The sequence below is a fragment of the Dendropsophus ebraccatus genome, chromosome 3, assembly GCF_027789765.1.
Source record: "Dendropsophus ebraccatus isolate aDenEbr1 chromosome 3, aDenEbr1.pat, whole genome shotgun sequence".
In the NCBI taxonomy this organism is placed as follows: domain Eukaryota; kingdom Metazoa; phylum Chordata; class Amphibia; order Anura; family Hylidae; genus Dendropsophus; species Dendropsophus ebraccatus.
Genome location: NC_091456.1, coordinates 163,526,365 through 163,553,876, shown reverse-complemented (window position 1 = coordinate 163,553,876; position 27,512 = coordinate 163,526,365). Strand labels below are relative to the sequence as shown.

Here is a 27,512-nt window from a genome sequence, read left to right as displayed (position 1 = left end):
CTGTGTAAGAAGTAGTGTAGCAGTACATACAAAGAATATACAACGCTAAAACCTAAATATTGCAAAGTATTTCTGAGCCACATGACAACGTTTTATGTATAGTAGTTTGACATTGGGTACCGGGACACTGCAGTAGAATTTTAATGTAAAATAATGTTCTTTAATAATGTTAAATTGTTCTTTTTTTTACACCATATGCATGGTTCAGGCAGTAAAAAGTAGTAACAGGTTTTCTTTAAAGGAGCTTTCTTATCTAAACATTGTCTCTTTTCTTTTATTACAGGATAAGCCAAAAGTGAGCTGTGAGTCAGATACAGATTTTACATGTAAAGTTGGATATCCCTTCCTAAAGAGGGAGGAATCAGTAAGTTATGGTCAAATATGATCCACTATGTGAATATTGGCTTCATCATTGATTGGTTAGGAAGCATGGGGGAGGGGCCGGATCACTGTATAATTACAGACACCTGCATTATTTCTGCATTCAGGCTCCTAGCCATACAGTACAATGTTTTTTTTTTGTACCTTTTGGCATAGTGACTAGTTGGACCTGCCATAATAATATAGACATAGTAGAATTAAAGCAGAATTAATACATTTTTAATAGGTGGTGAATCTGTAAATGAATTGATCTCATAGTGTTACATGTAGTTTTATGGATTGTTTCTGTTTTGTGTTTTTGAAGGTCACTTTTACTGTAACTTTCCAGTTCAACATCTCGCACCTTCTGGATACAGTGTTTATAATGATAAATGCAGTAAGGTAGGATATCAATAATATCATCCTAATCACTTTATAAGCTATACCTGATACAGCTAATGTGTTTTGTTTGTTTTTTTAATTTCACCTAATATTGGTGCCTAAAAGGAATGTCTCATCTCAGAGAACACCTTTCATAGGGTATGTTCTCATTGAGTAAATGTGGCGGAACTCCGTTGTGGAACTGTCCGCCGCGGAATCCTGCCTGTCTCAGTGTGCCATAGCCTGTCTATGAGAGGGCTTGCGCTCACATTTACTCAGTGTGAACATACCCATAGAGAGGATACAGAGCAATCAGCTGATGGTCTGGGGTACCACTTAGAATCATAGAGGATTGTTGTCAGAAAAAGACCACCTATTATTATTATTATTATTATTATTATTATTATTATTGTTGTTGTTGTTGTGTTCAGGCATTCCCATCAAGCAGCTAGCCATGCATTTCCCCAGCACCATTACTTTTCCAGAGCTACCAGAATAGAAGCCATTGGTATAGAGCAGTTTGATGTTCCTTGCTCAAAAATGGGAGTCTGAAGTAGTATGCCCACTTTGTGACGTTCATAAGCCTTATGTCAGTGATGGCGAACCTTTGGCACGCCAGCTGTTGCAAGACTATAATTCCCATCATCTAGGTCGGCAAATGCCCTATTATTGGCTGCCCAGGCATGATGGGAATTGTAGTATTGGAGGGCCAAAGGTTTGCCATTACTGCCCCATGTCATTGTAAGATATTCCTTAACAACACAAAAAAAATTCATTATCCCCTTGGCCAGTTTATATGGATTGTTTCGACTGTGGTCAGATATCTTAGGCTTAGGGGAACAGAGCAACAAGTGTTTAGAGTCACAGAAAGCAAGACTTTCTACAAATGGATACAGGGCACACTCAGCTCTCCAAGGAAAGACAAGCAGAAACTAAGGGGGCATAGCTGAACACTACTTCACCTTCACTTTTACAGTGTCACGACAGTAGCGTGAACTTCTAAACAGTTTCGGAGCTCTCTGCATCATAATGAATCATGATGCCAGGAGCCCTGAGGTCCGGTCCACAGAACAAAGACAGCTTTTTGTGGACATATGCTTCCCCCCTACTATAACATAACATATTAGGTGTTTGTAAAAAAAATTATATACTGTAGCTGTTATTTAATGGTTTCTAGGGCATCAGTTGTTACTTTTCCTGTATGCCTACTGTGTATATGAAATGATGTCATGGTAAATAGAGTGGTATTGAGATAATATGAATTTACGTCTCTTTCTTGTTGTCTCACAGTGACAGTGAGGAGAAGAACTTTGATGATAACAGAAAAAACATCACATTTCCTGTTAAATACGAGTCTTGGCTGACATTTACTGGGTCTCTAACATTTTTACCTAGAAATATCACCTATCTATCTATCTATCTATCTATCTAAAATAAATCGATTTCCAGCAGCACTTCAAGTGCAAAAATTCTTCAGTGATTTATTTCATCAAACGTAGAAAAAACATAAGTGCAACACAGCAAAAACAAATGAGGATATGATGCGACGTTTCGGTGGACTTTTATACAAGGTATAATGGACAATATGAGACTTTTAGTACGCCAAGTTGGAAGAGGCGTACCTGATTCACTGGGTGGTTCACTAGTTAATAGTATGCACAGATTAACATATGCATGCACTAATTAGGAGGCGTGTTAAACATTTGCACATGTATAAAAAGGAAGTTGTTCACTAGAAGGATATACTTGAAAAAGGTGGAGGAGGCCACCGAAACGTCGCATCATATCCTCATTTGTTTTTGCTGTGTTGCACTTATGTTTTTTCTACGTTTGATGAAATAAATCACTGAAGAATTTTTTCACTTGAAGTGCTGCTGGAAATCGATTTTTTTTTAGCTAATTTGTATCGTTGGTCAGATACCATCCGGCTGGCACTCGGACTCTATAACTGAATGGTGGTGCCGTGATTCATACAGTGGACTATCTATCTATCTATCTATCTATCTATCTATCTATCTATCTATCTATCTAGAATCTTTAGTGTGTGTGTGTGTGTGTGTTTTTTTAACATATACAGTATATATGGAACCAAGGTACCACTGTGTGTGTGTGTGTATGTGTGTATGTATATATATATATATATATATATATATATATAAATAATTTTTATTATTATTATTATTATTACTATTTATTTAACTCTTTAAGAGCTATAAAATATTTTGTTTTGTTAACACCTAGTATTATTATAACTTATCACTGACTTTTTTTTTTCTTGCATGAAGCTCCAAAAAAGAATTCCATATTAGCATCCCTGCCAATGATACGATCCCTGCTGTTATTGATTCAACAGATGTAATTGGACCAGAAATCAATCTAAATTATATGGTAAGAATAATTCCAGCGTTCAGTACAATATTCACAGGAAAATAAAAACTCTTCCACTAATACTGTATACTGTGACTTGTTGTCCTATAGTGACCTTGTTATCAATGTTGCCTGGCTATAGCACCAAGGGCACAACCTGGTCGCTGCGTTTGCAAATCAGTTCCTACCATCTGCAACAGTCTCTTCATATGCAAATTGCACTGGAGGTGGGCCTGGTGCCCCCAATGTACCGATATCCCCTCCCCTCGGTGACACAGTCAGACTTGATTCTGAAGGAGGTCTGTCACTAAGGGGAGGGGATATTGGTACACTGGGAGCCCAACCACCAGTGCATAAAGCGGCCCTATTTGCATATAAACAAACTGGCCCAGATGGCAGGAATTGGGCTTCAGTTTGAAAAATGGACTATGTCATTGGTTCTACATTTTGGCACAGACCAGGTCATGTACAAAAAGAAAATTATGTAAAGAAGTGGTACATTCACTTTAAGGGAGTTTCAGTGTCATTAGTGGTGCATGCAGAAGCCTTAAAGGGGTATTCGACTTTTTATATGTTGCTGGCCATGGTGAGACTAACAATTCATTGCATACTTGTTACTGTGTATTCAGTCTCCTTCCCCCAGTTCCGAGCTGCTTCTTTCTGCTGAAGAAAAAAAAAACAGTTTGTGAGCTTTTCTCTCTCGGTCGCCCCCTCCTCCCTCCTCCCTTCTGAGAAAGCTGATGCAAACAAGTGCTGTATCTGCAACTTTGTAGCTTCTTTGGAATGCTGGGAGGGTTAAATTGAGTCATGTTGCTGATGAACTCACTGTGAATATCCCTCCAGCATTACAAAGTTGCAGTTAAAGCCTGCCAGGGTCTTGTTTACATCAGCCATCTCAGAGAGAAAAGCTCAAACACTGTTTTCTGTGTTTTCAGCAGAAAGCAGCTCGGAACTGGGGTAAGGAGACTTAATAGATAATAACAAGTATGGAAGGAATTGTTAGTCTCACCATGGGCAGCAACATATGAAACTTTATTTTTGAGGGGAATACCCCTTTATCTATATCTAGCAGTGCAGCCCTGTAGTTCCTGACACAGCAGAGGGGCTTTGATGGCTTTGGCTGTTAAGGCATAATAGGAATTGTAGTTTTTCAACAGCTGGAGGGCCTAAAGTTCCCCATGCCTATGATGGTATATGGGTAGTCATACAGTGCACACACTGCTTTGGCTAATAGACGGAGGGATCATCATCTCTTCCTTTTCTCTCATATTTCTGTCGTGAAATATGTCGGAATAGGACTGGACAAAGGAGACAACTCCTTGAAGTGATTTGCTTCTCTCTCTTCCTTTATGTAATATGTTGGTATGCATTTGTGATAAGTTATTGCTGTATTCATGATCCATCTCACTTAAAAACATGGATTTCACTTGCTGTCACTTATTCTTTTCCAGATTAAGAGGCATGATTATGTTCCCATGCCGGTGGTCACATTCCGTCTTTCATTCCGGTTTCAGACTCCAGATGGCAATGTTCTCCTATACTTGACCAACGTGTCATCTTCTGAAGTAAGATTACTAATGTTGTGTATTCCTTAGGGCTCGTATTTACATGTCACTCTCTGTATTCTCTACCGGATATGTTACTTGCTATTATCCCATTTTCCACACATTTTTTTTCTTGTGCTTTTTATTTATAAGGCTGTTTTCGAGGATTCTTTAACCTAAATTCCTATCAAATTCACAGACGTGTGATTTTTCCCTATGGGTATGTTCACACGGCTATTGCACATCTTACATTGGCCGAGTAGGTCCTAAAAATGTACACCAATCTTAATGGGCCTTCTCATGGACTGTGGACAATTCTATGAACACTGATTCCACCATGTAAAATCTAATGCATACAGTAGTATTGCCCTTGTCTTTTGAGGGGGCTCAGCAGTTAAGGGGTTAGAAGGTCCTCAGAAAGGAATGTAACGGATGTTGGTACACAGGAAGGGGCACAGCCCACATAGCTTTGCAGATACAATTCCCTACTGTTAACAAGATGTATCTCCTTAATGTAGGTGGGTCCGGCTTCACTACACACCATTCTCTCTGAGCAGTTTGTTTCAGGACCAAAGTCCTGATCAGCTACCCAGGGGACATCACACGCTCACTGCACCCCCGATGTGGTGGACCCATAGAGGCCACTATAGCTGCTACAGCGGTAGTTCCGCCTCAGTTTGAGGAGTAGATAGCTGAGCTGGCATGGACAGCTTCAGGCTACTGAGCAAGGGAGACTTGCTGGGGGTTGGACATATGTGCATTATGTATAGCTGTGCAGTACTCTCTTTATTATATTTATAGCTGAACATTGCATTAAGAGAAATACCCTGGTGCATGCATAGTAGCATTTTAGCCATCCTATCCTATTATACATAGTGCTGGGATATAAGAAGTAGACTATAGAATTACATACTAGGTGCATAGCAACAGGGAAACTGAACATCACTCTGTATGTCTGTCTACCATCCCCAGTACCAGAGCCAGCGGTATATCACGTATTGCAGGAGCCTTGTGGACACAGAGCAATTCTCTGTTTCACTGCTAAAATTGCCTTATTAGCTCATACTACCTGCTCAGGTACTTAGGAGCCTCTCTCACACAGAATGATGGTCTGTTTCACTGTTTCTATTCACCTATTGTGTAACACTGTTGGCTCCTAGTCCTGGCACAGGATTCAGCAGTGTTATATACTAGGTGAATAGTAACACTAAAACAGAGTATCACTGTTTTCTCCTGATTATCACCAGCTCTTGATTCTGTATACCAGGGGTACTCAACAACTTTTAGTAAAGGTCCACTTACCGGGGTCTATTGTCAGGTAATTGTCCGAGTTGAACATCATTAGTAAACGTGTTGCGCTCCCCCAGTAGTATATAGCCCCACTGTTGCTTCCCCAGTAGTATATAGCCCCCCTGTTGCTTCACCAGCAGTGTATAGCCCCCCTGTGCTCCCCCTCCTATATGGCATATAACATAAAAGAACACTTATACTCACCTGGGTCCGGGTGTCTTCTCTTCTCTTCCCCTCTTGTGGCAGCACTGCAGTGGTCACAAGAGGCCGCTCTCCCCTTGTCCTGCCACCTGCAGTCCAGTGACGTCACTGGAGCGCCGAAACCAGAGACAGGACAGAGCGGCCACTGCGGCCACAACAGTGACTGACAGGGAGGGAGCTCTCTATGAGAGCCCTAACAAAATAAATACAAAAAAATAATAATAAAAATGACACATGGAAGATTTGTTAATCTGAATGAGAATTTGCAGAAATCCATGTACTTGCCACCAAAACAAACCCATAAAACCTAAAATTACTCAATAACATGGCAGCGAACCAACAGAATGTGCAGCCTCCCTGTTGACTGCCCCACTAGGATCTATCAGTAGGTTAGGATCATCTAACCTGATGATAGATTCCTTTTAACGTCTCTGTTTTCTTTTTCCAGAATGTGAACTGTGATACTGATGCACTGATGGATCCTTTCTATATAAATTCCAGAAGACTATATTATATGAGAACATTTACAGAAAGTATAAAAGACACAATACTGGTAAATAGTAACATTACCTTTCACATGAAGCTGTTATTTGATCACGGTTTAGTAATACTGGAGCACTGTATGGTGGGATTTATTTAGGCACTGTGCATTATGGTATTTTTGCCATGGACATGATGGGAATTGTAGTTTTGCAACAGCCAGAGGGCCAAAGGGTCCCCATCCCTGTTATAGATCAACATTGTCTATTCTCTATTGTTTTAGGGTACGTTATGCACATAATAATCTGAAGGTGGACACAAAAACTATCATTTACTTCTGAAATAAAATAAAAAAATTACATTGGCATTCTCACTCCTGTTTAAAATAATTTATACTTGCCAAAATTTAAAGGGGGGCTCCAGCAAAATTATTTTCATTCAAATCAGAAGATTTCATAAAGTTATACGGATCTGTCATTTACTTCTTTTTAAAAATCTCGTCTTCCAGTACTTATCAGCTGCTGTATGTCCAGAAGGAAGTGGTGTATTCTTTTTAATCTGACATAATGCTCTCTGCTGCCACCTCCGTCTGTGCAGAGCAGTAGCAAATACCCATAGAAAACCTTTTCTTTTCTGGATAGTTCCTATCATTGACAGAGGGGGAAGCAGAGAGCACTGTGTCAAACTGGAAAGAATACACCACATCCTGCAGGAGATACAGCAGCTGATAAGTACAGGACGACTGGAGAGTTTTAAATAGAAGTAAATGGCAAATCTAAATAACTTTCTGACACCAGTTAATTTGAAAGAAAGATTTTTTTTTTCTCCTGAGTACCCCTTTAAGAAGCATAAAGAGAGTGGGAGTTTCCATTGTGGAGTGTTCTGCCCTAACCTAACAGCGAGTGCCAGGTTGGGTAGAACTAACCCCAGGCCTTTAGAACTGGGCCTAGCAGACTTTCCAGAAGAGCCATGTGCAGACAGTAGGATGCGTCAGCTTCCAGCTATTTGTCCTACTGGGGTCAGTACCTAGCTGTGGTTGCTGCCATTAAATTAATGAAGAGGGATCCCGGGTGTGCACAAGGTGTCCTCAGAGGACGGCTACCTCCTGAAGATTTAGCACTGCATACTGAAGATAGGCAGAAACAGTGAAGTAGTGTGCTTGCTTGAGTTTCTCAGTCCCTCCCCACCTCTACTGAGAAAAGACAGACAGAAGACCTGAAGACCTCCCACAAGGAACTAACCTCCCTTTTATAGGGGTAACTAAACTGTGTTGTGATTAGTGGGGTTATGAGAGAAGAAGTGTAATAGGTGGGAAAAGTGAGGGAAAGTTCCTGCACATGTGATAGGATAAAACAGAACATGTGACAAACAATAGTTAATCCATTACACCTTTAGTTGTGCTCCCCAAGCAATACAAGAATAAAGCAGAGAGTGACACCTAGTGGGGAAAATATATAACAACATCTCTTTCATCCCCTTTGTGGATACTTGTCAGAGATACTTTGCTCAGGTGTAATAAAACTTAGTGGAACCACCTGTACTGGCACACTACATTATTATTCAAGTCGGGTCACACAGTCGTGGACATGACAAAAAATGTTGTCGGTGGAAATTCTGTACCTGTATAGCAATTAGTTTTTGAAGGTAGTTCACATTGAACTCATCTAATATTCCTTGAGCCATAAGAATCTGTTAGTACTGGTACTATGCCTCTATCAGGTTTCTGTTGCCCCTATTGATATACTGTATACATGCCACTTGGCATCCTCACAGTTGTATATAGCTATAATACAATGCTCATCCATACAGGCCTAGGCTAGGGTCTCGGAACGGCCAGTGTCAGAAGAGATCATCCAGGCCGGTACTGCAGCACCGAACGGATGATCTTTACAGTCGCTGAATTCCCTGTCCGAATTTCGAATACTCCGTTGCACACAATGGAGCGTGCGGCCGGAGCTGCACGCTCCATTGTGTGCACTGACAGGGTTTTTGCGGCCACTTTTCACGTCAGTTTCGGAGTGTACACTATGGGGGAGATTTATCAAAGGGTGTAAAATTTAGACTGGTGCAAACTACCCACAGCAACCAATCACAGCTCAGTTTTTGGCAGTGCTGAAAGGAAAGCTGAGCTGTGATTGGTTGCTGTGGGCAGTTTGCAGCAGTCTAAATTTTACACCCTTTGATAAATCTCCCCCTATGTGTATACATTCTGGCCAGGATTAGAAGGTAGGCAGTAATTACTACGGAACTTACGTAGTAGGAACATGGCCTTTGAAGTGTAGAAGGCTTTGCTACCTACAGACTCATTGTAAGCTGATGGGATCTGTCCTGGAACACATGATTCCAGTGTTAACAGAGTTTAAGAAAATCTCTCCATGTCCCTTTAATACCATATAAATAATAAGGTTATCTATAACAGGACTGCAAGAGGAATAGCTGCCCGGCCTTCTACTGTACCGTGGAGCCATCGGACAACACTCATATTAATATCTCAATGCGAGTATGGAAAGCGACCTTTATTAAGGTAGGTGAATGATGTCCTTTTGATTTTCCTGCATAACACATTAAAGCCCTTTTCTAATATTACATAGTATAATACATGGTCCCTGGAGAGAAGACAGTCCACAGCACTTAGGTTATTAAACGCTTCCTCCCTTTGTTGCTCTATAGCGAGTATACAGTAAGGACAATGACCATTCATTCACATTAGATTCCTCAATGTCTAATGCATGCTTAAAGGGTTTTATCAATGGTCTATCCTCATAATAGGCCATCAAAATCTGACTGGCAAGGTGCCTAGATGCAGTGTTCTCCGATTCGGCAGCGCTGTGGTTCCACCATACACACAATGGGGGAGATAAATCCAACAAGGTGTAAAGTGAAACTGGCTCAGTTGCCCCTAGCAACCAATCAGATTCCACTTTTCATTCCTCACAGACTCTTTGGAAAATGAAAGGTGGAATCTGATTGGTTGCTAGGGGCAACTGAGCCAGTTTCCCTTTACACCATGTTTGATAAATCTGCCCCATTAAGTAGAGTTGGAAGCATATGGCTCCATTCATTTAGCAGTGGCAGCGCTGGGTTACTGCAGTTAATTTCCTATTAAAATGAATGCAATGACCCGACACAGCCATAACACGATGAACAGAGCCATCGGCTGCCGGTCCTTTTCATCATGTGTGACAAACAGCTTATCGACGAGAGTGTCAGTACCCAGCTGATCAGATATTGATAACCTATCCCATTTTCATACATAACCCCCCCCCCCCCCCCCTAATAAATTAAAGGGGTACCCCAGAGAACATTTTTATTTTTTAAAAACAACTGGTGTCAAAAAGTTATATTGTAAATTACTTCTATTTAAAAATCTCCAGTCTTCCAGTACTTACCAGCTGCTGTATGTCCTGTAGGAAGTAGTGTATTTTTTCACAGTTCTCTCTGCTGCCACCTCTGTCCATGTCAGGAAATGTTCAGAGCAGGAGAGGTTTTTTATAGGGATTTGCTACTGCTCTGGACAGTTCTTGATATGCACAGAAGTGGCAGCAGAGAGCACTGTGTCAGACTGGAAAGCATACACCACTTTCTCCAGGACATACAGCAGCTGATAAGTACTGGAAGACTTGACGTTTTTAAATATTAGTCATTTACAAATCTGTATAACTTTCTGACACCAATTGATTTAAAAAGATTTTTCTAGAGTACCCCTTTAAAATATGGTTATGGTATGATACATGCCTTACTGTTTGTATACTGTATATATGAATTTCTATATTGTGTATTTGCATGCAAGGACATGACAAACATTCCCAGCATTGCAAATGTCCAATATACATAAACATGGGAGTTCTTATTGAAGTAGACACAAGTTTTTATATCTATCACCATCTCTGTTTTTTTAGCCTACTATATATATTATATATATATATATATATATAGGGAGTGGCGAGAATAACAGATTATAATAGTAGTAAGTAGTAAAAGCATTTTACAACCTGCAGCTCTGAAGTAATGTTAATGTCTGTCATGCAGGCCAGTATCCACAGCCTGAATCTTGTTGTAAGCGCTGTACTCAAAAGTGACAATCCTATAATGGTGTTGAATCCCGAGGGGGAAAACTTTGAGGTAAGTCCAATACTTACCATAATATTAGGAATCAGCAGCTAAACAATCCAAAGTTGGCATTTTTAAAAATTTCCATTGAGGTATAATATCCGATAAGAAACTAGATGGATGCTCTCTGATCGGTCTGTAAGTTGATATCTGTTTATCAACTCAAAAAGAAGACTTTTCGTCTATATTCACACAATGCATATTTTCGTAAAAGCAGCAACGGACTTACGTTTTAAAAAAATATACGTTGCCTTGTCTTCTACACATAGTATATGCTCTGGCTGGGATCTCTCGCGGCACCATAGAAAACTGACATGTCAGTGCACACTATGGAGCGAGCGGCTCCAGCCGCATGCTCCATAGTGAGCAGGGGGAGTTCAGATGTGGGCGAGCACAGATGCGTCTGCAAAGATCATCCGGCCGCTACTGCAGTACTGGCCGGGAAGATCTTTTCAGAGACCAGCCATTCCATGACCTGGCCGGCTCATGGAACGACCGGTCTCTTACGTAGTCTGCACATGGCCTTAAGGTGTATTCTGACAACTTAAAAAAAACAATAATAATTAGATACTTTTATTTTATAAATTATAAAAAATTTTAATATTACTATGTTACAGAAATTTTTTTTTTTTTTTACATGTTTACATTGAGCTGCAGCAATAAGGGCCTCTCTTCTGCCACCAGTGGCTGTGTCAGGAACTGCAGGGCTGCACAAACCCTGTTCCGACATATTTAGATATGGCTACCGCTGCTTCATTGATATATAGCCTCTCCTAATGTTTAATATAGTGTTAATGTTAGCATTAGAATAGACATTAGACTTGGGGAAGCAGCCCGTGTCACTAGAGCTGCAGCCACAGCACAGTGTATGGATAACTGTCAATCATCGCTTACTTTGCTACAGGCTGACACAGGTTGCTTCCTTAAGTCTAATATCTATTCTAATGCTAACATTAGAGTTAAAGGGGTATTCTGCTCAAACATAACTCTTTATATGTTGCTGCCTATAGTGAGACTAATAATTCATTCCATACTTTTATTCAGTCTCCTTCCCCCAGTTCTGAGCTGCTGCTTTCTGCTGAAGACACAAAAATATGTGTGTGAGTTTTTCTCTCAATCTCCATCTCCCCCTCCGCTCCGAGATAGCTGATGTAAAACTGGCAGGCTGTATCTGCAACTTTGTAGCTTCTGTGTAATGCTGGGAGGGTTAATCTGAGGTCAGGTTGCTGATGAACTCACTGTGATTAAAGGGGTAGTGCGGCGCTAAAAAATTATTCACAGAATAACACACATTACAAAGTTATACAACTTTGTAATGTATGTTATGTCTGTGAATCGCCCCTTTCCCCGTGTCCCACCACCCCCACCCGTGTACCTGGAAGTGTAGTGCATTATACATTACCTGATCCGTGTCGAGGCCGCCCGCCATCTTGTGCCAAACGTCATCTTTGGACGGACGGCCGTATCGCTGCCGCCGCCTCCCCTCTGCCGCGTCGTAACTGTGCTCAGCCGCGAATGGCTGAGCACAGTTATGCTCAGCCAATCGCGGCTGAGCGGCTGATGACGCGGCGGAGGGGAGACGGCGGCAGCGATTCGGCCTCGACACGGATCAGGTAATGTATGATGCACCACACACTTCCGGGTACACAGGTGGGGGTGGTGGGACACGGGGAACGGGGAGATTCACAGACATAACATACATTACAAAGTTGTATAACTTTGTAATGTGTGTTATTCTGTGAATAATTTTTTTAGCGCCGCACTACCTCTTTAACCCTCCCAGCATCACAAAGTTGCTACAAAGTTTCAGATAGGGACTTCTTTACATCAGCTGTCTCAAAAGGGGGGTGGAGACGGAAAGAAAAGCTCACACAGTTTTTTGTATCTTGAGCAGAAAGCAGGAGCTCAAAACTGGGGGAAGGAGACTGAATAGATAATAACAAGTATGGAAGGAATTGTTAGTCTCACCATGGGCATCAACCATATCTTTAGGGTATAGCATAAATGTCTCATAAATGTGAGACACAGCTTTAGGGCTGTTGAGGACCAGTGGCTATGCAGTCAGGTCACCACTTTTGACACCCTCACTTGACCTCTGGCTATCCAACGCCACCTGGAAGGATTCTACTCTTGTTCATGTTCCCTTCTTGGCGTCTGAATTTATTTGTGAGTCTGTCATGAATCTAAATAAGTCATTTAGTCAGGGTTGTATATGGAAACAGAATTTTAGATTTTGTCTTGGGTATAAATAAATTTTGAGGTCTCAGATTATTGGAAGGAGATCTGAATTTTTATGTGCACTTATGTAGTGATTGTGCACTGCGCATATATGTACTATGGGGGGAGATTTATCAAATATGGTGTAAAGTGAAACTGGCTCAGTTGCCCCTAGCAACCAACCAGATTCCACTTTTCATTCCTCACAGACTCTTTGGAAAATGAAAGGTGGACTCTGATTGGTTGCCAGGGGCAACTGAGCCAGTTTCACTTTACACCATGTGATAAATCTCCCCCTGTGTGTGCAAGTTAATATCATAAAGGTAGCACAACTATGTACTGTGTACCTCCAGTTATAACTTTTTTGCCCATATAATACACACTTCCCTCCACCATTCCGGCTATATATAATCTGTGTCACCCTAGTTTCAGAGATGAGATTAAAGGGGTCTTTTTCCTCCAAACCAACTGGTTTCAAAGCAGTAGAAAATCCCCATACAAAAACTCTACTGTGGCAGCAGAGAGCACTGTGTCAGACTGAAAAGAAAACACAATTTCCTGCAGGACATACAGCAGCTGATAAGTACTGGAAGACTTAAGATTTTTAAATAGAAGTAAATTACAAACCTACATAACTTTCTGAAGCCAGTTGACCTGAAAGAAAAAGATTTTTGCTGGAGTACCCTTTTAATACTTGTAGTAATAGGATCGCTGACCTTGGGGCCTTCACTAGGCTTCCAGCTGCCATTTTAGCCGCTTGATATCCCACAATCGTATCACAGGTGGCTTATCCGGTTGACAGAGGGTTGTTACTCACAAAATATCATCTAATGATTAAAGAGCTGGGTAGTTACCTCTGATGCTGGCAGGTGTCAGCTGTATAACACAGCCAGCCCTCGCTATGTATGGAGTGAGCGCAGCTCCTGAGCCCATGCATATTTCCCTCAGCATTATTTTTAAATAAGAGTACAATGCCTGACAGGCACCATACAGTGCCAGCAGGTGACCATACACCTTTAATAACTGATGGACGAATGATCATCCATCTTTCAGTTATCTCTCCCGATTGACTCCCGTCCTCCACATACATAGGAACGTTTATCACATCCGAGCATTCCTGTGTTCTCCATGGGAAGGGAGGGGTTAAGCCTCAGCTTAAAAGCTCTGGCTGCGGCTTATCTTCCCTAGAACAAAGGGGTCAGGCAGTAATTATTTTTTTTTCATTACACCTGATCTCTATCTCCACTGGCATCATCTGTCAGGGAAGCCCCATACACTTGAGTGGCAGGTATGGACGACAGAAGTATAAAGTGTATTAAGGACCTTAAGACCCCATACCACGCAGCTAGCTCACAAATTCATTTTCTTCTAATCAATCATTTTGTAATGCTGATTATGATGGATTCTGCACAATGTAGAGATGCTGGGTGCCATGGTATAAATCGTGCTATCTTTCTATATTAATCTCACATTCATTGATTTACTTTCATTGCAGACGATGATTAAATTGTCCAAGGAGCTGGAGCATGGCACGGTGCCAATCTGGGTGATTCCACTCAGTATAATCATTGGACTTCTCATACTAATCCTTATCATATTCGTACTCTGGAAAGTAAGTATTGTCATACAATTACATTTTTATTTTACAGACCACATACTGACCACATACAGCGAATGGAGATATGGGAAATATTGGGGCTGATTTACTAAGCAGGAGCGGATTAACTTCAGCATAGGCCCGGGCTGTTCACCAAGCCAGGCCCCCCACCCCACTGTAACTATGGCGGCACTAGAGGGGTGTGTCATATCAGATTTACTAAGCAAACCATCCTTTTTTTGACAGGTTTTCTATTCTAAAAACAGACACTTCTAATGTGACGGGATGGTCGGGTTTTAGTTTTGTCCTGTGAAAAAACGTCCACATTTACATAGGCATATGCCACATTAATGAATTTGGCACTGAAAAAAAAAAAAACAGACACAAATGACTGCTTAAATTTGATGCATTGTTAGTAAATTTCTTTAAATTTCCATTTTCTGGCTTTTCGCTCTTTTTTTTTTTTTCGGCTCCTCTACTGCCACCAGTGGATGTGCCAGGAACATCAGGGCTGCTCAAGCCCTGGTCCCAACAAAGTTAGGGCCCTATTACACAGAGCGATGCCCAAAATGGGCCAATTATGCCAATTATCACTCTCTGTAATAAAGAACAGCCGATGACAAAGATCATGCAATGATCGTTGATTTAGGTTTGGACTTCGGGCGCCAACGACTGGCAAGCGACTGCCCAAACACTGATTACCTTACCTCTCCCTGCTCCTGGTCTTCTCTCCACACTGTGCTCCACACAGCTTCCCGGTCCTGGCGGCTGCAGTATTTGAGTGGCCTGTCAGTTGACAGGCTGCTCAGCCAATCACAGGCCGCAGTGGTCCTGTCCTTGGCTGAGTGGTCTGACAGCTGACAGGCCACTCAGATGCAGCTACCGCCGGGATCGGGAGGCTGCAGAGCACATTAGACAAGACCGGGAGCAGGAGAGGTAAGGTAACAGGTGTTCAGGCAAGGGCTGCATGGACATCGCTAATGATGTCCATGCAGCCTTTACTGCCTGATTATCGGGTCGTGTAATAGGTCCAGTAAACGGATAGTGTTTAAAGTGGTTGTTCATTAAATGTATTTATTCATATATTTTTTTTTTTCCAAATCAGCTGGTGCCAGAAAGTGCCAAATATTCGTAATTTACTTTTATTAAAAAAATCTCAAGTATTCCAGTACTTATCAGCTGCTGTATGTCCTGTAGGAAGTGGTGTATTCTCTCCATCATGACACAGTGCTCTCTGCTGCCCCCTCTGTTTCAGGAACTGTCCAGAGCAACAAATGACAAATTAACAGTTATCTGCATTTGTGTTCACTTTTCAGCTCAACTTCTTCAAAAGACCCCTGAAAGAGAAGATGGAAGAATGAAGGATCATATTCCCTAAACATATTCTGATAATACTTGAACATTGCCTCAGGATTATTAATGGTGACATATTGGACAATAAGGGTAAAAAAAATAAAGGTTACACAGTATATACTGTATAACCAGGGCTGGATTTCTCTATAGGCCCAGTAGTCCATAGGTGGCGTAGGATTTATATGTGAATGATCACTTTACCATAGGTAACTGATGTGTACATACAGCATCAGCATACATCATCCTAACTTTTGAACCCCCATTCATGGAACTTTTATATACACTGATAGGTCTGCTTCAGTTTTCCACCCCAAAAGTTTCATAATTGATCTGTAAACCCCAGAACTAGTCAAAGTAGATCAAGAGGGATCACATCCTGCTCACAGACTGGTCTACAGAAATCATTGCAATTCCTCCCATAGTTTTTCTGCTGGCAATGGTTTTCCTCATTGTAGGTTGTCCATAAACTGCTTGAATTTCTGTTTAGCTGGCTAAGATTTCATTACATGGTGATTCACAGAAGAAGAAGTGACCTCAGGAATCAATATCATCTATAACAAGACTCTTCGTCACGCTCTTCAGCCTGGTGTTACGTCCCCAGGCAATAAAAGTGCTTAAAAACAAGGAGAAAAGGTGCAGGAAGAAGAACGTACACTATGGTCCAGATTATCCACATTTCATGAGTTTTTTAGATACTTCAGAGATTTTTTTTTCTACCAGGTCTGAAAGGGGTGTGGCCTAAATGGTGACCATGTGTGCCAAAAAAAGTGCCAAAATGTGGCTTAAAATTTTGGTTCACATTAATTAGCAGGAAATTTATCAAACATGGTGTAAACTGAAACTGGCTCAGTTGCCCCTAGCAACCAATCAGATTCCACCTTTCATTCTCCAACGAGTCTGTGAGGAATGAAAGATGGAATCTGATTGGTTGCTAGGGGCAACTGAGCCAGTTTCACTTTACACCATGTTTGATAAATCTTCCCTATAGTTTATGTAAACTTCGCGTAGACAGTCTTTAGATCCAACAAATTTATCAATGTGCCAAATCTGGTGTATTTGCAGACTCTGTAAGTAGGTATATGCTGTCCTACGTAATCTCCTGACAGAGAAGCTGAACAGAATGATGTATCACTTATATTGTTTTGTACAGCTGATTCAGAGATATTCTCCTGATTACCAAGGACAATAACTAGTCCTCTCCATTATGTGTGTGCTCAGTAGTCCTGGATATTCATGAGCACCAGCAACCTGTACCCACCGGCTGGAAGTTGTCTATACTGTGTATATAAACTGTGTATAGGTAGCCACCTCAATCAACAGCTGGAGGGAATTGGTGCGTCATGAATCCCAGTCTCCTGCAGATTAGGAGAATGGTTGAACTGAATGATGTAAGTAATACATTGTTCTGTTCAGCATTTAAATGAGGGCAGCATAAACTAGTGACAGATTCCTTTTAAGTTAAATCTGCGCCTATGTACAAATGGATTTTTTTTCTAGGTTTTATTATATAAAGGAAATTGTAACATAACTTCAGCTTTTCTAATGTCCTTTGCCTAAACAGTTTGCTTTATAATGTATATTATTTTCCATATTGACATAATAAATGGTACTGTCATACACTTATGTATAAATTACTGAACCATAGGATTTAGATATCACATGTATTTTACCAAAACAGTCTAACAGGGGTCATTTTATGATGACTGCAAGTGTCCATAATTTTAATTTATCCCGTAGACATGACAGCAAAGGGCTGTGTGGGTTAATCTGAGGTCAAGTTGCTGATTAACTCACTGTAATTAATCCTCCCAAAACTACAAAATTGCTACAGAGTGGCAGATAGGGACTTGTTTACATCAGCTGTCTCAGATTGGAGGGGGGAGGAGGGGGAGGGGGGGAGAAAAGCTCACACACAGATTTTTATGTCTTTAGCAGAAAGCAGCAGCTGAGAACTGGAGGAAAGAGACTGAATAGATAATAAAAAGTATGGAAGGAATTGTTAGTCTCACCATGGGCAGCAACATGTATAAAGTTAGGTTTGAGCAGAACACTCCTTTAGGCCCCGTTCCCACTGAGCAAAGCTAGCGGAATTCCGCGACGGAATTGTCCGCCGCGGAATGCCGTTAGCCTCCCGCTCATAATGGGAGTCTATGAGAGGCGCGCGCTCCTGCTCTGTACGCGCTGAAGAATGAACATGTTCATTCTTCAGCGCGTACAGAGCAGCAGAGCGCGCCTCCCATAGACTCCCATTATGAGCGGGAGGCTAACGGCATTCCGCGGCGGACAATTCCGTCGCGGAATTCCGCTAGCTTTGCTCAGTGGGAACGGGGCCTTAATCCTCTTGGGCCCCAATGTAACTCTATAACAAGGCCCACAACTACTAAGAACCATTCATAATATAGGTTCTTCTTAGGCTTTGGTACCAGAAGATCCCTTTCACATAAGTGTGACTGCTACCTTTAGGGCCATTTATCACCATCTGGACTGAATGTTATTGAAGGGGTTATCCAAAAACATTATTACAAAAACATGGCCACTTTTTCCCCTACTGTTGTCTCCAGTTCAGGTGCAGTTTGCAATTAAGCTCCATTTGCTTCAATGGAACTGAGTTTCAAAACCCCACCCAAACTGGAGACAACAGTAGGGGGAAAGTGGCCATGTTTTTGTAGCGCTGGATAACCCCTTTAAGAAGGTCAGCAGGTCCTTTGGCAGCACTTTCTATTAAGACTGAACAAGCAGATTTGTACAGGAGACGTGAGCTCAGAGGCCTGCAGAATTCTACATGTAGCTCTGATTAAGTCTATATGAAATCATGTAAATCAGGACCAGTACTAAATAGGTTATAGTCAATGTTACCCAGCTCTTAATGTTGATTGTATCTTCATGATAACTGTAAAATGGTATTTATGGTGGTAATGTTGTCATTGTAAAAATGTTCATATTGTCTAAAAATGAAATCTGTAATCGCGTCACCACTAGTGATGAGCAAACTTACTGAATGTTCCGGTTCTTTTAAACATTTGACTCCAGATAGCTGGAGAAGTTGAATGCCACCCTAAGGAGTCCTGAAAAAAGATGGGTACAGCCATAGCCATAGGTTGTATCCATATATTCTGCTTCCAACTACTCCGGCCACTAAAAGTCAAATACAGAGCATTCAGGTTTGGCCAAACCTGAACTTTTGGTAAGTTCGCTCAACACTAGTCACCACCCAATGCACTGTAATGGTATTTGTACTGAACCACTTTGCACTCACTAACAAATTTGCACTGTAATGTCTTCCCCTTGTAATATTGTATCTACTGAAAAACACTGCAATGTGAATCTTTGGCACTGTAATAATAGAATAAAGAAATGTTTCCACTCTTACCCATTGTGGTATTTTATCATCATTATAAAGCTACTGTAGGTTTCCACTTTAAGAAGAAAGTGATCCAAACAATTCCCTTACACTATGTCCCCACTAAGAGAACATAGCAGGGAAAGGCGGCGTTTTTGTAATATTGACGACCACTAATTTTTATTGGCCGGCCAACGATATATGTAAAATGACGGATGTTCTTTTAGAATAACATCTGTTATTTATCCTTAAATGATGGCCTTTTTACCTAATTAGACTAATTTTGTTACAATACTCGTTGATTTGTCATTGCCCCAACTAGCCAGAATCCTGCTTCACACTGATGAGGGGCAAATACCCCGAGACGGCTGTATGAGGATGGATGCCTGCCTTGGCAAGCCCTTGTCATGATCGCAATACTCACACCTTGAGTTAGACATTAACAAAAAGGGGCCACCCTGGTATTTCCCTATTTATGTTCCAATACTCGCAACCGAGTGGGACTTAAGCGGCTATTTATCAGGGTGGTGTGGTGCTCTCCCCATCATGGAGGCACCCCGTGGCAACAGACTAGAGATATCTGGCTATCCCGTGTTTTGAGACTCGCAACTGAGACTCCACGGACTCTTGTTTTGCATATTTAAACTTTTGGGGGCATCAGTGGAGACTCTTGATTGAGTACTTCATTGGAGTTTTTTTCACTGTTCTCCTTGAGTTCAGTAATTACTGTGTTTTGCTAGTGAGACTATAGCCTTAAAGGAGAAGTCCACACATTTTTTAAATCTGGCAGCCAATCGGAGCAGGGGGGAATTTGATCAGAAGTACGAACTTACCTGTCCTTGCAGTGAGCAGCGGGAGCCGCCTTGGGACCCCTGCGGAGACCTCCGGCGATGAGACGTCATCACCTAACTGATGGGGTGGGACACTGCTCCAGTCACTGATTGGCTGAGCAGCCAGTCTATCAGCTAGGGTCTGAGCCCCTGCCGGCTGACAGATTTTAAAAATGGACAGACTTCTCCTTTATGGTGTGTTCACACCTACAGGATCTGCAGCTGATTTTCTGCAGTAGATTTCGTTTAAATAACTGAACACAGCATCAAATCTGCTGCAGATCTGCTGCAGATCCTGTAGGTGTGAACGCACCCGTAAGGCGTATTCTGGCCCTAGTGTAACACTTATGCTGCTCGAGCAGGATTTAAAGGGAACCATCATGTTTTCATGCTGCTTAAACCTAGCATCATCAGGGCAGTCCCTGTACGTTGGTCCCCACCACTCTATTCCTATACCCAAACAGTAAGGGATTTATCAATCAAGGCTGGCAGGGCAGGCAGAAACCACTGAGGACGACTCTAATTTTTTAATTTTTTTTATTTTTTAATCTTTATTTATCCATCTTACAGATCTTCAAAAAAAAAAAAAAAAGAGTAGTAATAAAAGAAGAGTAGTAGTAGTAGTAGTAGTTTTTTTCCAACTGGTTGACAGATGAAGGAATGATTTTTGAAGCTATGTTCTGAATCAGTCTAGTGAATCTCAATGACTGTTCAGGACCCCCTACCTCTCCCCATACTGATTTCAACAGACTGTAATCAGGAGACTGTAACCTGGGCCTTATCCCTGCTGCCAAAAGCACTATAGGAAGTAACCAGTAATTGCTGTCAACACAACAACTAACACGAAAAGCTGCAGCCGTAATAACCCTCGCACCACTCTGCCTTCATTTATTTGCAAATTGGCAATATTTCCCAGTCCTCCGAGATGGCCTATGATAACTGATTGCTGACATTTCTGTTAATTCCTAGAAAGTGTTAATTTTTAATGAGGTTCTTCCATATGCATAATGTATCATATACACATTGTTTCCAGCAGATGAAAAGTACTGTATGGGGTTTGGATTCAATGAATTTTGCTCTGTCCATCCAGCTCGGTGTGTGCATATTATTATTACTACTTATTAATACAGATAGTTGTAGGAGTAGCAGAAAGTACCGCTAGTGATAGTAATAGTGGTCTGAGACATATTTGTCACTAGAAACCCGTGATCTGATGCCTAGGGTGACAACCTGCCACTTAACCCCTTCCTTGCTGGGCTTAGCGCAGTGTTCCAGCATAGCCAGTGGAGGACAGTAGCGATCTATATACGTATACAAAATAATTAGTGTTCTGCTCCTCAGCACAGAGCACTTACCCCTCCCTGCTCCTGGAGTGCCTTCATCTGTACTGCAGCCTCTAATTATAGTCACATGATCATTGGAGGCTGCAGTGCAGAGCAATATCCAGTATGTACCTGCTATACAGACAGGGGTGGGGGGATAAGTGTTGGACTGTGTTCTTACATTGTGTTAATGTTAAAAACACAATGTGGAAACTCCTTTCAGCATCTCCTCCCTAATGAGTCACTCATAAAGTGCTGAAAGACTGAGTTCCCACGTTTCGTTTTTAACTTAAACACGATTTGAGAACACAGTCCAATACTTGTGCCTCCCCACCCCTAAGGATGTCAGTTAAGGGCATCAGCACTCAAAGTGTCTAAATCTGGTAGTGGTGGTAGACAATATTCCTGAAGGTCACCACTTCTTTATAGACAGTATCAAGACATCTAATATGGAGTCAGGAGAAGTACTTGGCAAAGCTGCTCACTCCCTGGCTTGCTGTAATCTTTGACTCGCTGCAGGAGATGGCATACCTCCCAACTTTTGCTGGGAGGAAAGAGGGACATTCACGGCAATGTGACATAGCGCCATTTGTAGTAAGCCCCCCCATCCCATGTAGCCATATCCCCCTGTTAGGAGTCCCCCCTTGTAGCCATAGCCCCCTGTTAGCATGCTCCCCCATGTAGCCATAGCGCCCTGTTAGGAAGCCCCCCCCCCATGTCGCCATAGCCCCCTGTTAGGAAGCCCCCCATGTAGCCATAGCCCCCTGTTAGAATACTCACCCATGTAGCCATAGTCCCCTGTTAGGATGCTCACCCATGTAGCTATAGCTCCCTCTTAGGAAACCACCTATGTAGTCATAGCCCCTGTTAGAAAGCCCCCCATGTAGCCATAGCCCCCTGTTAGGAAGCCCCCCCCCCATGTAGCAATAGACCCCTGTTAGGAAACCACCATCCCCCCTCCCCCATGTAGCTTTTCCCCCCTGGTAGGTAGCCCCCCCCATGTAGCCATAGCCCCCTGTTAGGATGCTCCCCCATGTAGCCATAGCCCCCTGTTAGGATGCCCCCATGTAGCCATAGCCCCCTGTTAGGATGCTCCCCCATACAGTCATAGCCCCTGGGCCCCTGTTAGGAAGCCCCCAGTCCCCCTCCCCATGTAGTTATAGCCCCCTGGCAGTCAGATCCCTCCCCATTTAGCTACTGTCCCCTATGTAATAAAAAAAAACATATCCTCACTTGCTTACAGTTAAGCCGTCCTCCGTTGTTGTCTCCTCTCTCTCTGCTCTGAGCACCAGAGCTATGGGGGAGAGAGAGCGGCCTCTTGTGGCCGGAGGCAGAATGATGCCTTCGGCCACAACTGCATTAGCGGGGCAGGAAGTCAGTATATCCTGCTCTGTCAGTGTCACTGTGACAGCTACTGGCTGCAGCAGCGACCAGTGCGGGGGACAGGAAGAACTGTGGGCAGGCTGGGGTCACATCAGGACACGGGGGACGGTGGGACACCACCCCAAAATCGGGACTGTCCCGCCGGATTCGGGACGGTTGGGAGGTATGAGATGGTATCCATTGACTTTTCTGTCTTGCTGCAGGTGACAGTCTCCATTGTAAGTCTGTGAGCTGGCATAGCTTTTCCTGAGTACCTTTTCATGACTGACTTGTCTCCTCCTGATTTTCCGCTTTTGGTTACTGACCACTGCTGTGCTGTAAAAGCAGTTGTCTGGCTGGTGTATATATAGGTATAATGTAGATGTGTGGACAATACAGGGGAATTTACTAACAAATACTGACTGACTGTCGGGAAAAGTCAGAAAATTTTGGAAAGCGCAAACAGGCAGGAAGAACGAAGGCAAATTTGCGAAATTAATGCATTTGCAAAAATATTTAAAGGAAAACTAACAGCAGGCTTCATGAGCCCTACAAGTTTACCTATATTTAGTTGACATGTGAATATCCCTTAAAGGAGTTTTTACCTTGATTGGGTCAGAAGATGGCGTGAGCAGTTATATTTTCTGTACAGAGATAGTAAGTAATGTATCTATTCGCTATAAATTCAGCACAGAAATAAAGGTTGAACTTGGTCAGTAGATGTTCTTTTATTTAATGCAACTAAGGGGCAGTTCCAGTTCTTTGTCACTAGATGGCAGCAACACAACCTGTTTTTTCATAGCCCTTTAAAAATAAAGTTAAATGTAATCATTATCTCCACCGCTCCCTTCATATTCACTTTATATATAGTACTTCGAAATATAAATCCATGATATTACTAACATGATCCTGTTATAGACTATATTACAGCCCAGCGCTGCATTCACAGCCCTGCAACCCTGCTGCCCATCAGCAGCACTAAACGAATTCAGAACATAAAACAACTATGCCATGTGTGTGTGTGTGGGGGGGGGGCATATATAAATGAATGGGACATAAAGTCCAAAAAATTCAGCCTGGAATGCTTTCTATTTCTTCATTTAAAGCATCCCTCTAAGTCACACCCAATCAAACATGACTGCCATTATTACGTAAACAATGTCCCTTTGGAATGTCCCGGATTTCCCTTCTCTAAAGCTTAGAAAATAGCTCAAAAGTGTCAACTACTGGGGACTCTAATTTTTTCAGCATTTACTTAAAGGGGTTATCTAGAATTAGGCAGTAAAAGAATAGCACCATCCCTGTCCTCAGGTTGCGTGAGGTATTACAATTCAGCCTAATTCACATCATTAATACATAGCTGCAATACCACATCCAGACTGAGGACAAGAGGGGGTGCTGTGTCTGGAACAAAAAAGAAGTGGCCATGTTTTTTCTGAGTCTGGATAATCCCTTTAAATTAACTGATAGATATAACACAATGTAAACTGCACAAACATCAAGTTCATTCATGTTTTAAAAAAGTCTTGTCAATATAGTTTGTTATAGAGTCATGAAAACAATCCTATTCAGACTTTGTCCCGATGTTGATGTTTCCTGCTTCCCCTCATTTGTCCGTGTAGTAAAGTGGCCGCAGCGTCAGATAGAAAATCCCTTATGTGTGCCTGGAAGACTCATGGGACAGGAATTTTCTTCAGAAAGGAATGATTGTGACATTAGGAGACAGACATTTCCTCCCTGTGATGGTCTATTAATCACTAAGTGTATGATGTCAGGGAAAGTGACAGAGATCATTTCTCTCCTGATGGGAGATCGGCCATCAGGGACAACAAGACAGATCATGTGAAGCAGATCCACAACAGCATGTATCAACCCATACTGGGAGTCTAGTGTACCATCCCATAATGGGAGTCTAGTGTACCATCCCATACTGGGAGTCTAGTGTACCATCCCATACTGGGAGTCTAGTGTACCAACCCATACTGGGAGTCTAGTGTACCAACCCATACTGGGAGTCTAGTGTACCATCCCATACTGGGAGTCTAGTGTACCAACCCATACTGGGAGTCTAGTGTACCAACCCATACTGGGAGTCTACCCCACACTGACGAGGGGCAAAAACCCCGAAACGGCTGTCTGTGGGTGGAAGCCTGCCTTTGCAAGCCCTTGTCATGATCGCAATACTCGCACCTTGAGTTAGACATTGACAAAAGGGGCCACCCTGGTGTTTCCCTGTCTATGTTCCAATACTCGCAACCGAGTGGGACTTAAGGGGTTATTTATCAGGGTGGTGTGGTGCTCTCCCCATCATGGAGGCACCCCGTTGGCAACAGGCTAGAGATATCTGGCTATCCCGTGTTTTGAGACTCGTAACTGAGGCTCCACGGACTCTTGTTTTGCATGTTTAAATTTTTGGGGGCATCAGTGGAGACTCTTGATTGAGTACTTCATTGGAATTTTTTTCGCTGTTCTCCTTGAGTTCAGTGATTACTGTGTTTTGTTGGTTGATTTTTCATTGCCCCAACTAGCCAGAATCCTACCCCACACTGACGAGGGGAAAAAACCCAGAAACGGCTGTCTGTGGGTGGAAGCATGCCTTTGCAAGCCCTTGTCATGATCGCAATACTCGCACCTTGAGTTAGACATTGACAAAAGGGGCCACCTTGTTGTTTCCCTGTCTATGTTCCAATACTCGCAACCGAGTGGGACTTAAGGGGTTATTTATCAGGGTGGTGTGGTGCTCTCCTTATCATGGAGGCACCCCGTGGCAACAGGCTAGTGATATCTGGCTATCCCGTGTTTTGAGACTCGCAACTGAGGCTCCACGGACTCCTGTTTTGCATATTTAAATTTTTGGGGGCATCAGTGGAGACTCTTGATTGAGTACTTCATTGGAATTTTTTTCACTGTTCTCCTTGAGTTCAGTGATAATTGTGTTTTGTTGAACACATACTGGGAGTCTAGTGTGTCAACACATACTGGGAGTCTAGTGTACCATCCCATACAGGGAGTCTAGTGTGCCAACAAATACTGGGAGTCTAATGTACCATCCCATACAGGGAGTCTAGTGTGCCAACAAATACTGGGAGTCTAGCTTACCAGCCCATACTAGGAGTCTAGTGTACCATCCCATACTGGGTGTCTAGTGTACCAGCCCATACTGGGAGTCTTGTGTGCCAACCTATACTAGATCTATTGTGCCAACCCATACTGGGAGTCTAGTATACCAATCCATACTGGGAGTCTTGTGTGCCAACCCATACTAGGAGTCTAGTGTGCCAACCTATACTAGATCTATTGTGCCAACCCATACTGGGCGTCTAGTATACCAATCCATACTGGGAGTCTAGTGTGTCAACCCATACAGGGAGTCTAGTGTACCATCCCATACAGGGAGTCTATTGTGCCAACCCATACTGGGTGTCTAGTGTACCAGCCCATACTGGGAGTCTTGTGTGCCAACCCATACTGGGTGTCTAGTGTACCAGCCCATACTGGGAGTCTAGTGTACCATCCCATACTGGGAGTCTAGTGTACCAACCCATACTGGGAGTCTAGTGTACCATCCCATACAGGGAGTCTATTGTGCCAACCCATACTGGGTGTCTAGTGTACCAGCCCATACTGGGAGTCTTGTGTGCCAACCCATACTGGGAGTCTAGTGTGCCAACCTATACTGGGAGTCTAGTGTACCGTCCCATACAGGGAGTCTAGTGTACTAACCCATACTGGAAGTCATACTTTACTCTTCCACTACTAGTGCAAAGGTGTAAATTTATATTGGGTGTGCCCCACCTGACACACAAAATGGGGCAATATCTTTTTTGAACTATTATATATTTATTTTTATTTGGGAGGGGGATCTATTGCACTATTATTTTCAGTGGTCCTGTGCGTCACTTTTTTCTGGGGGGTGTTGATGTAAATTAAAGGGGTATTCCACCCAAGAGCTAAATAAATGAAGTGTTCACAAAACTAGCTGGTCACTGGCTCAATCTGCTTCTGCTTTACATTGTAAACAAAATATCTATCTTTCTGTCTATCCATCCATCTACCAAGATAGATGAAATACCTGTGTTTCCTTTTCTCTATACTGCTCAGGAGGCTGTCACTGTTTTGTTGTTTCCCCTCTCCTTGGCCAGGTGCTCAATGGTTGTTTAAATGTCAGTGGTGGGCAGGGTACAGAGGAGGTGTTACAGCCTATCTGGCAACAGAAGAGACAGATCATGTGACTTTGGTCTCAGAAGGGAGGGGTATCACAGAGCAGTGGAGACTGAATGAACCAGGAAGTGAGGATTTTCATCTGCTTCAGGGTGTGAGTCAGGATGTGCTGCAGACAAACGGACCAATTCATGTAATAGAAACCAATAACAAACAAGCTTAGATTATGGTTAGGAATTCAACAGGGTTAAATTATTTTTAAGCGGAGTTCCCCTTTAAGTACAGAATCGGGAATAGCAGCAACAGGATAGGGAGTTTGTGTCAGTTGGGAAAAAAAGGTTAGGACAGAGCTGGAAAAACAAAAAAACTAATGGACATAAGTCATGGTTTGTAGAAGCCTCCAAGATGTTCTGGGAAATTACAGAAGATTTCACCTGTAGTCACTCGGTTTATGGGGAACCTCCTGGACAGCCAAAGCTAATGACAAAATACACCAAAATGCCCTGAAAAAACGCCAGTCCAAAAGATAGCCTGTGGGTATTGAATTTCATTGCACCCATTGACTCTTAGTTAACATCTGGCCTCAGCATTTATTAG

The 27,512-nt window shown here is 42.5% G+C and overlaps 1 protein-coding gene across 1 annotated transcript in view; it reads left to right on the top strand.

Annotated features, from left to right (window-relative positions):
- The window catches only part of ITGA1 (integrin subunit alpha 1), an 85,346-nt gene extending 69,222 nt beyond the window's left edge, over positions 1 to 16,124 (top strand). Inside the window, exons 21-30 of the mRNA XM_069963048.1 lie at positions 284 to 364; positions 686 to 762; positions 2,032 to 2,115; positions 3,027 to 3,129; positions 4,560 to 4,673; positions 6,592 to 6,696; positions 9,043 to 9,147; positions 10,653 to 10,745; positions 14,446 to 14,562; positions 15,864 to 16,124. Of these exons, the coding sequence (XP_069819149.1) occupies positions 284 to 364; positions 686 to 762; positions 2,032 to 2,115; positions 3,027 to 3,129; positions 4,560 to 4,673; positions 6,592 to 6,696; positions 9,043 to 9,147; positions 10,653 to 10,745; positions 14,446 to 14,562; positions 15,864 to 15,908 (924 nt within the window). The 3' untranslated portion in view covers positions 15,909 to 16,124. The remainder of the gene's footprint in view (positions 1 to 283; positions 365 to 685; positions 763 to 2,031; positions 2,116 to 3,026; positions 3,130 to 4,559; positions 4,674 to 6,591; positions 6,697 to 9,042; positions 9,148 to 10,652; positions 10,746 to 14,445; positions 14,563 to 15,863) is intronic.
- Positions 16,125 to 27,512: the final 11,388 nt, after the last annotated feature.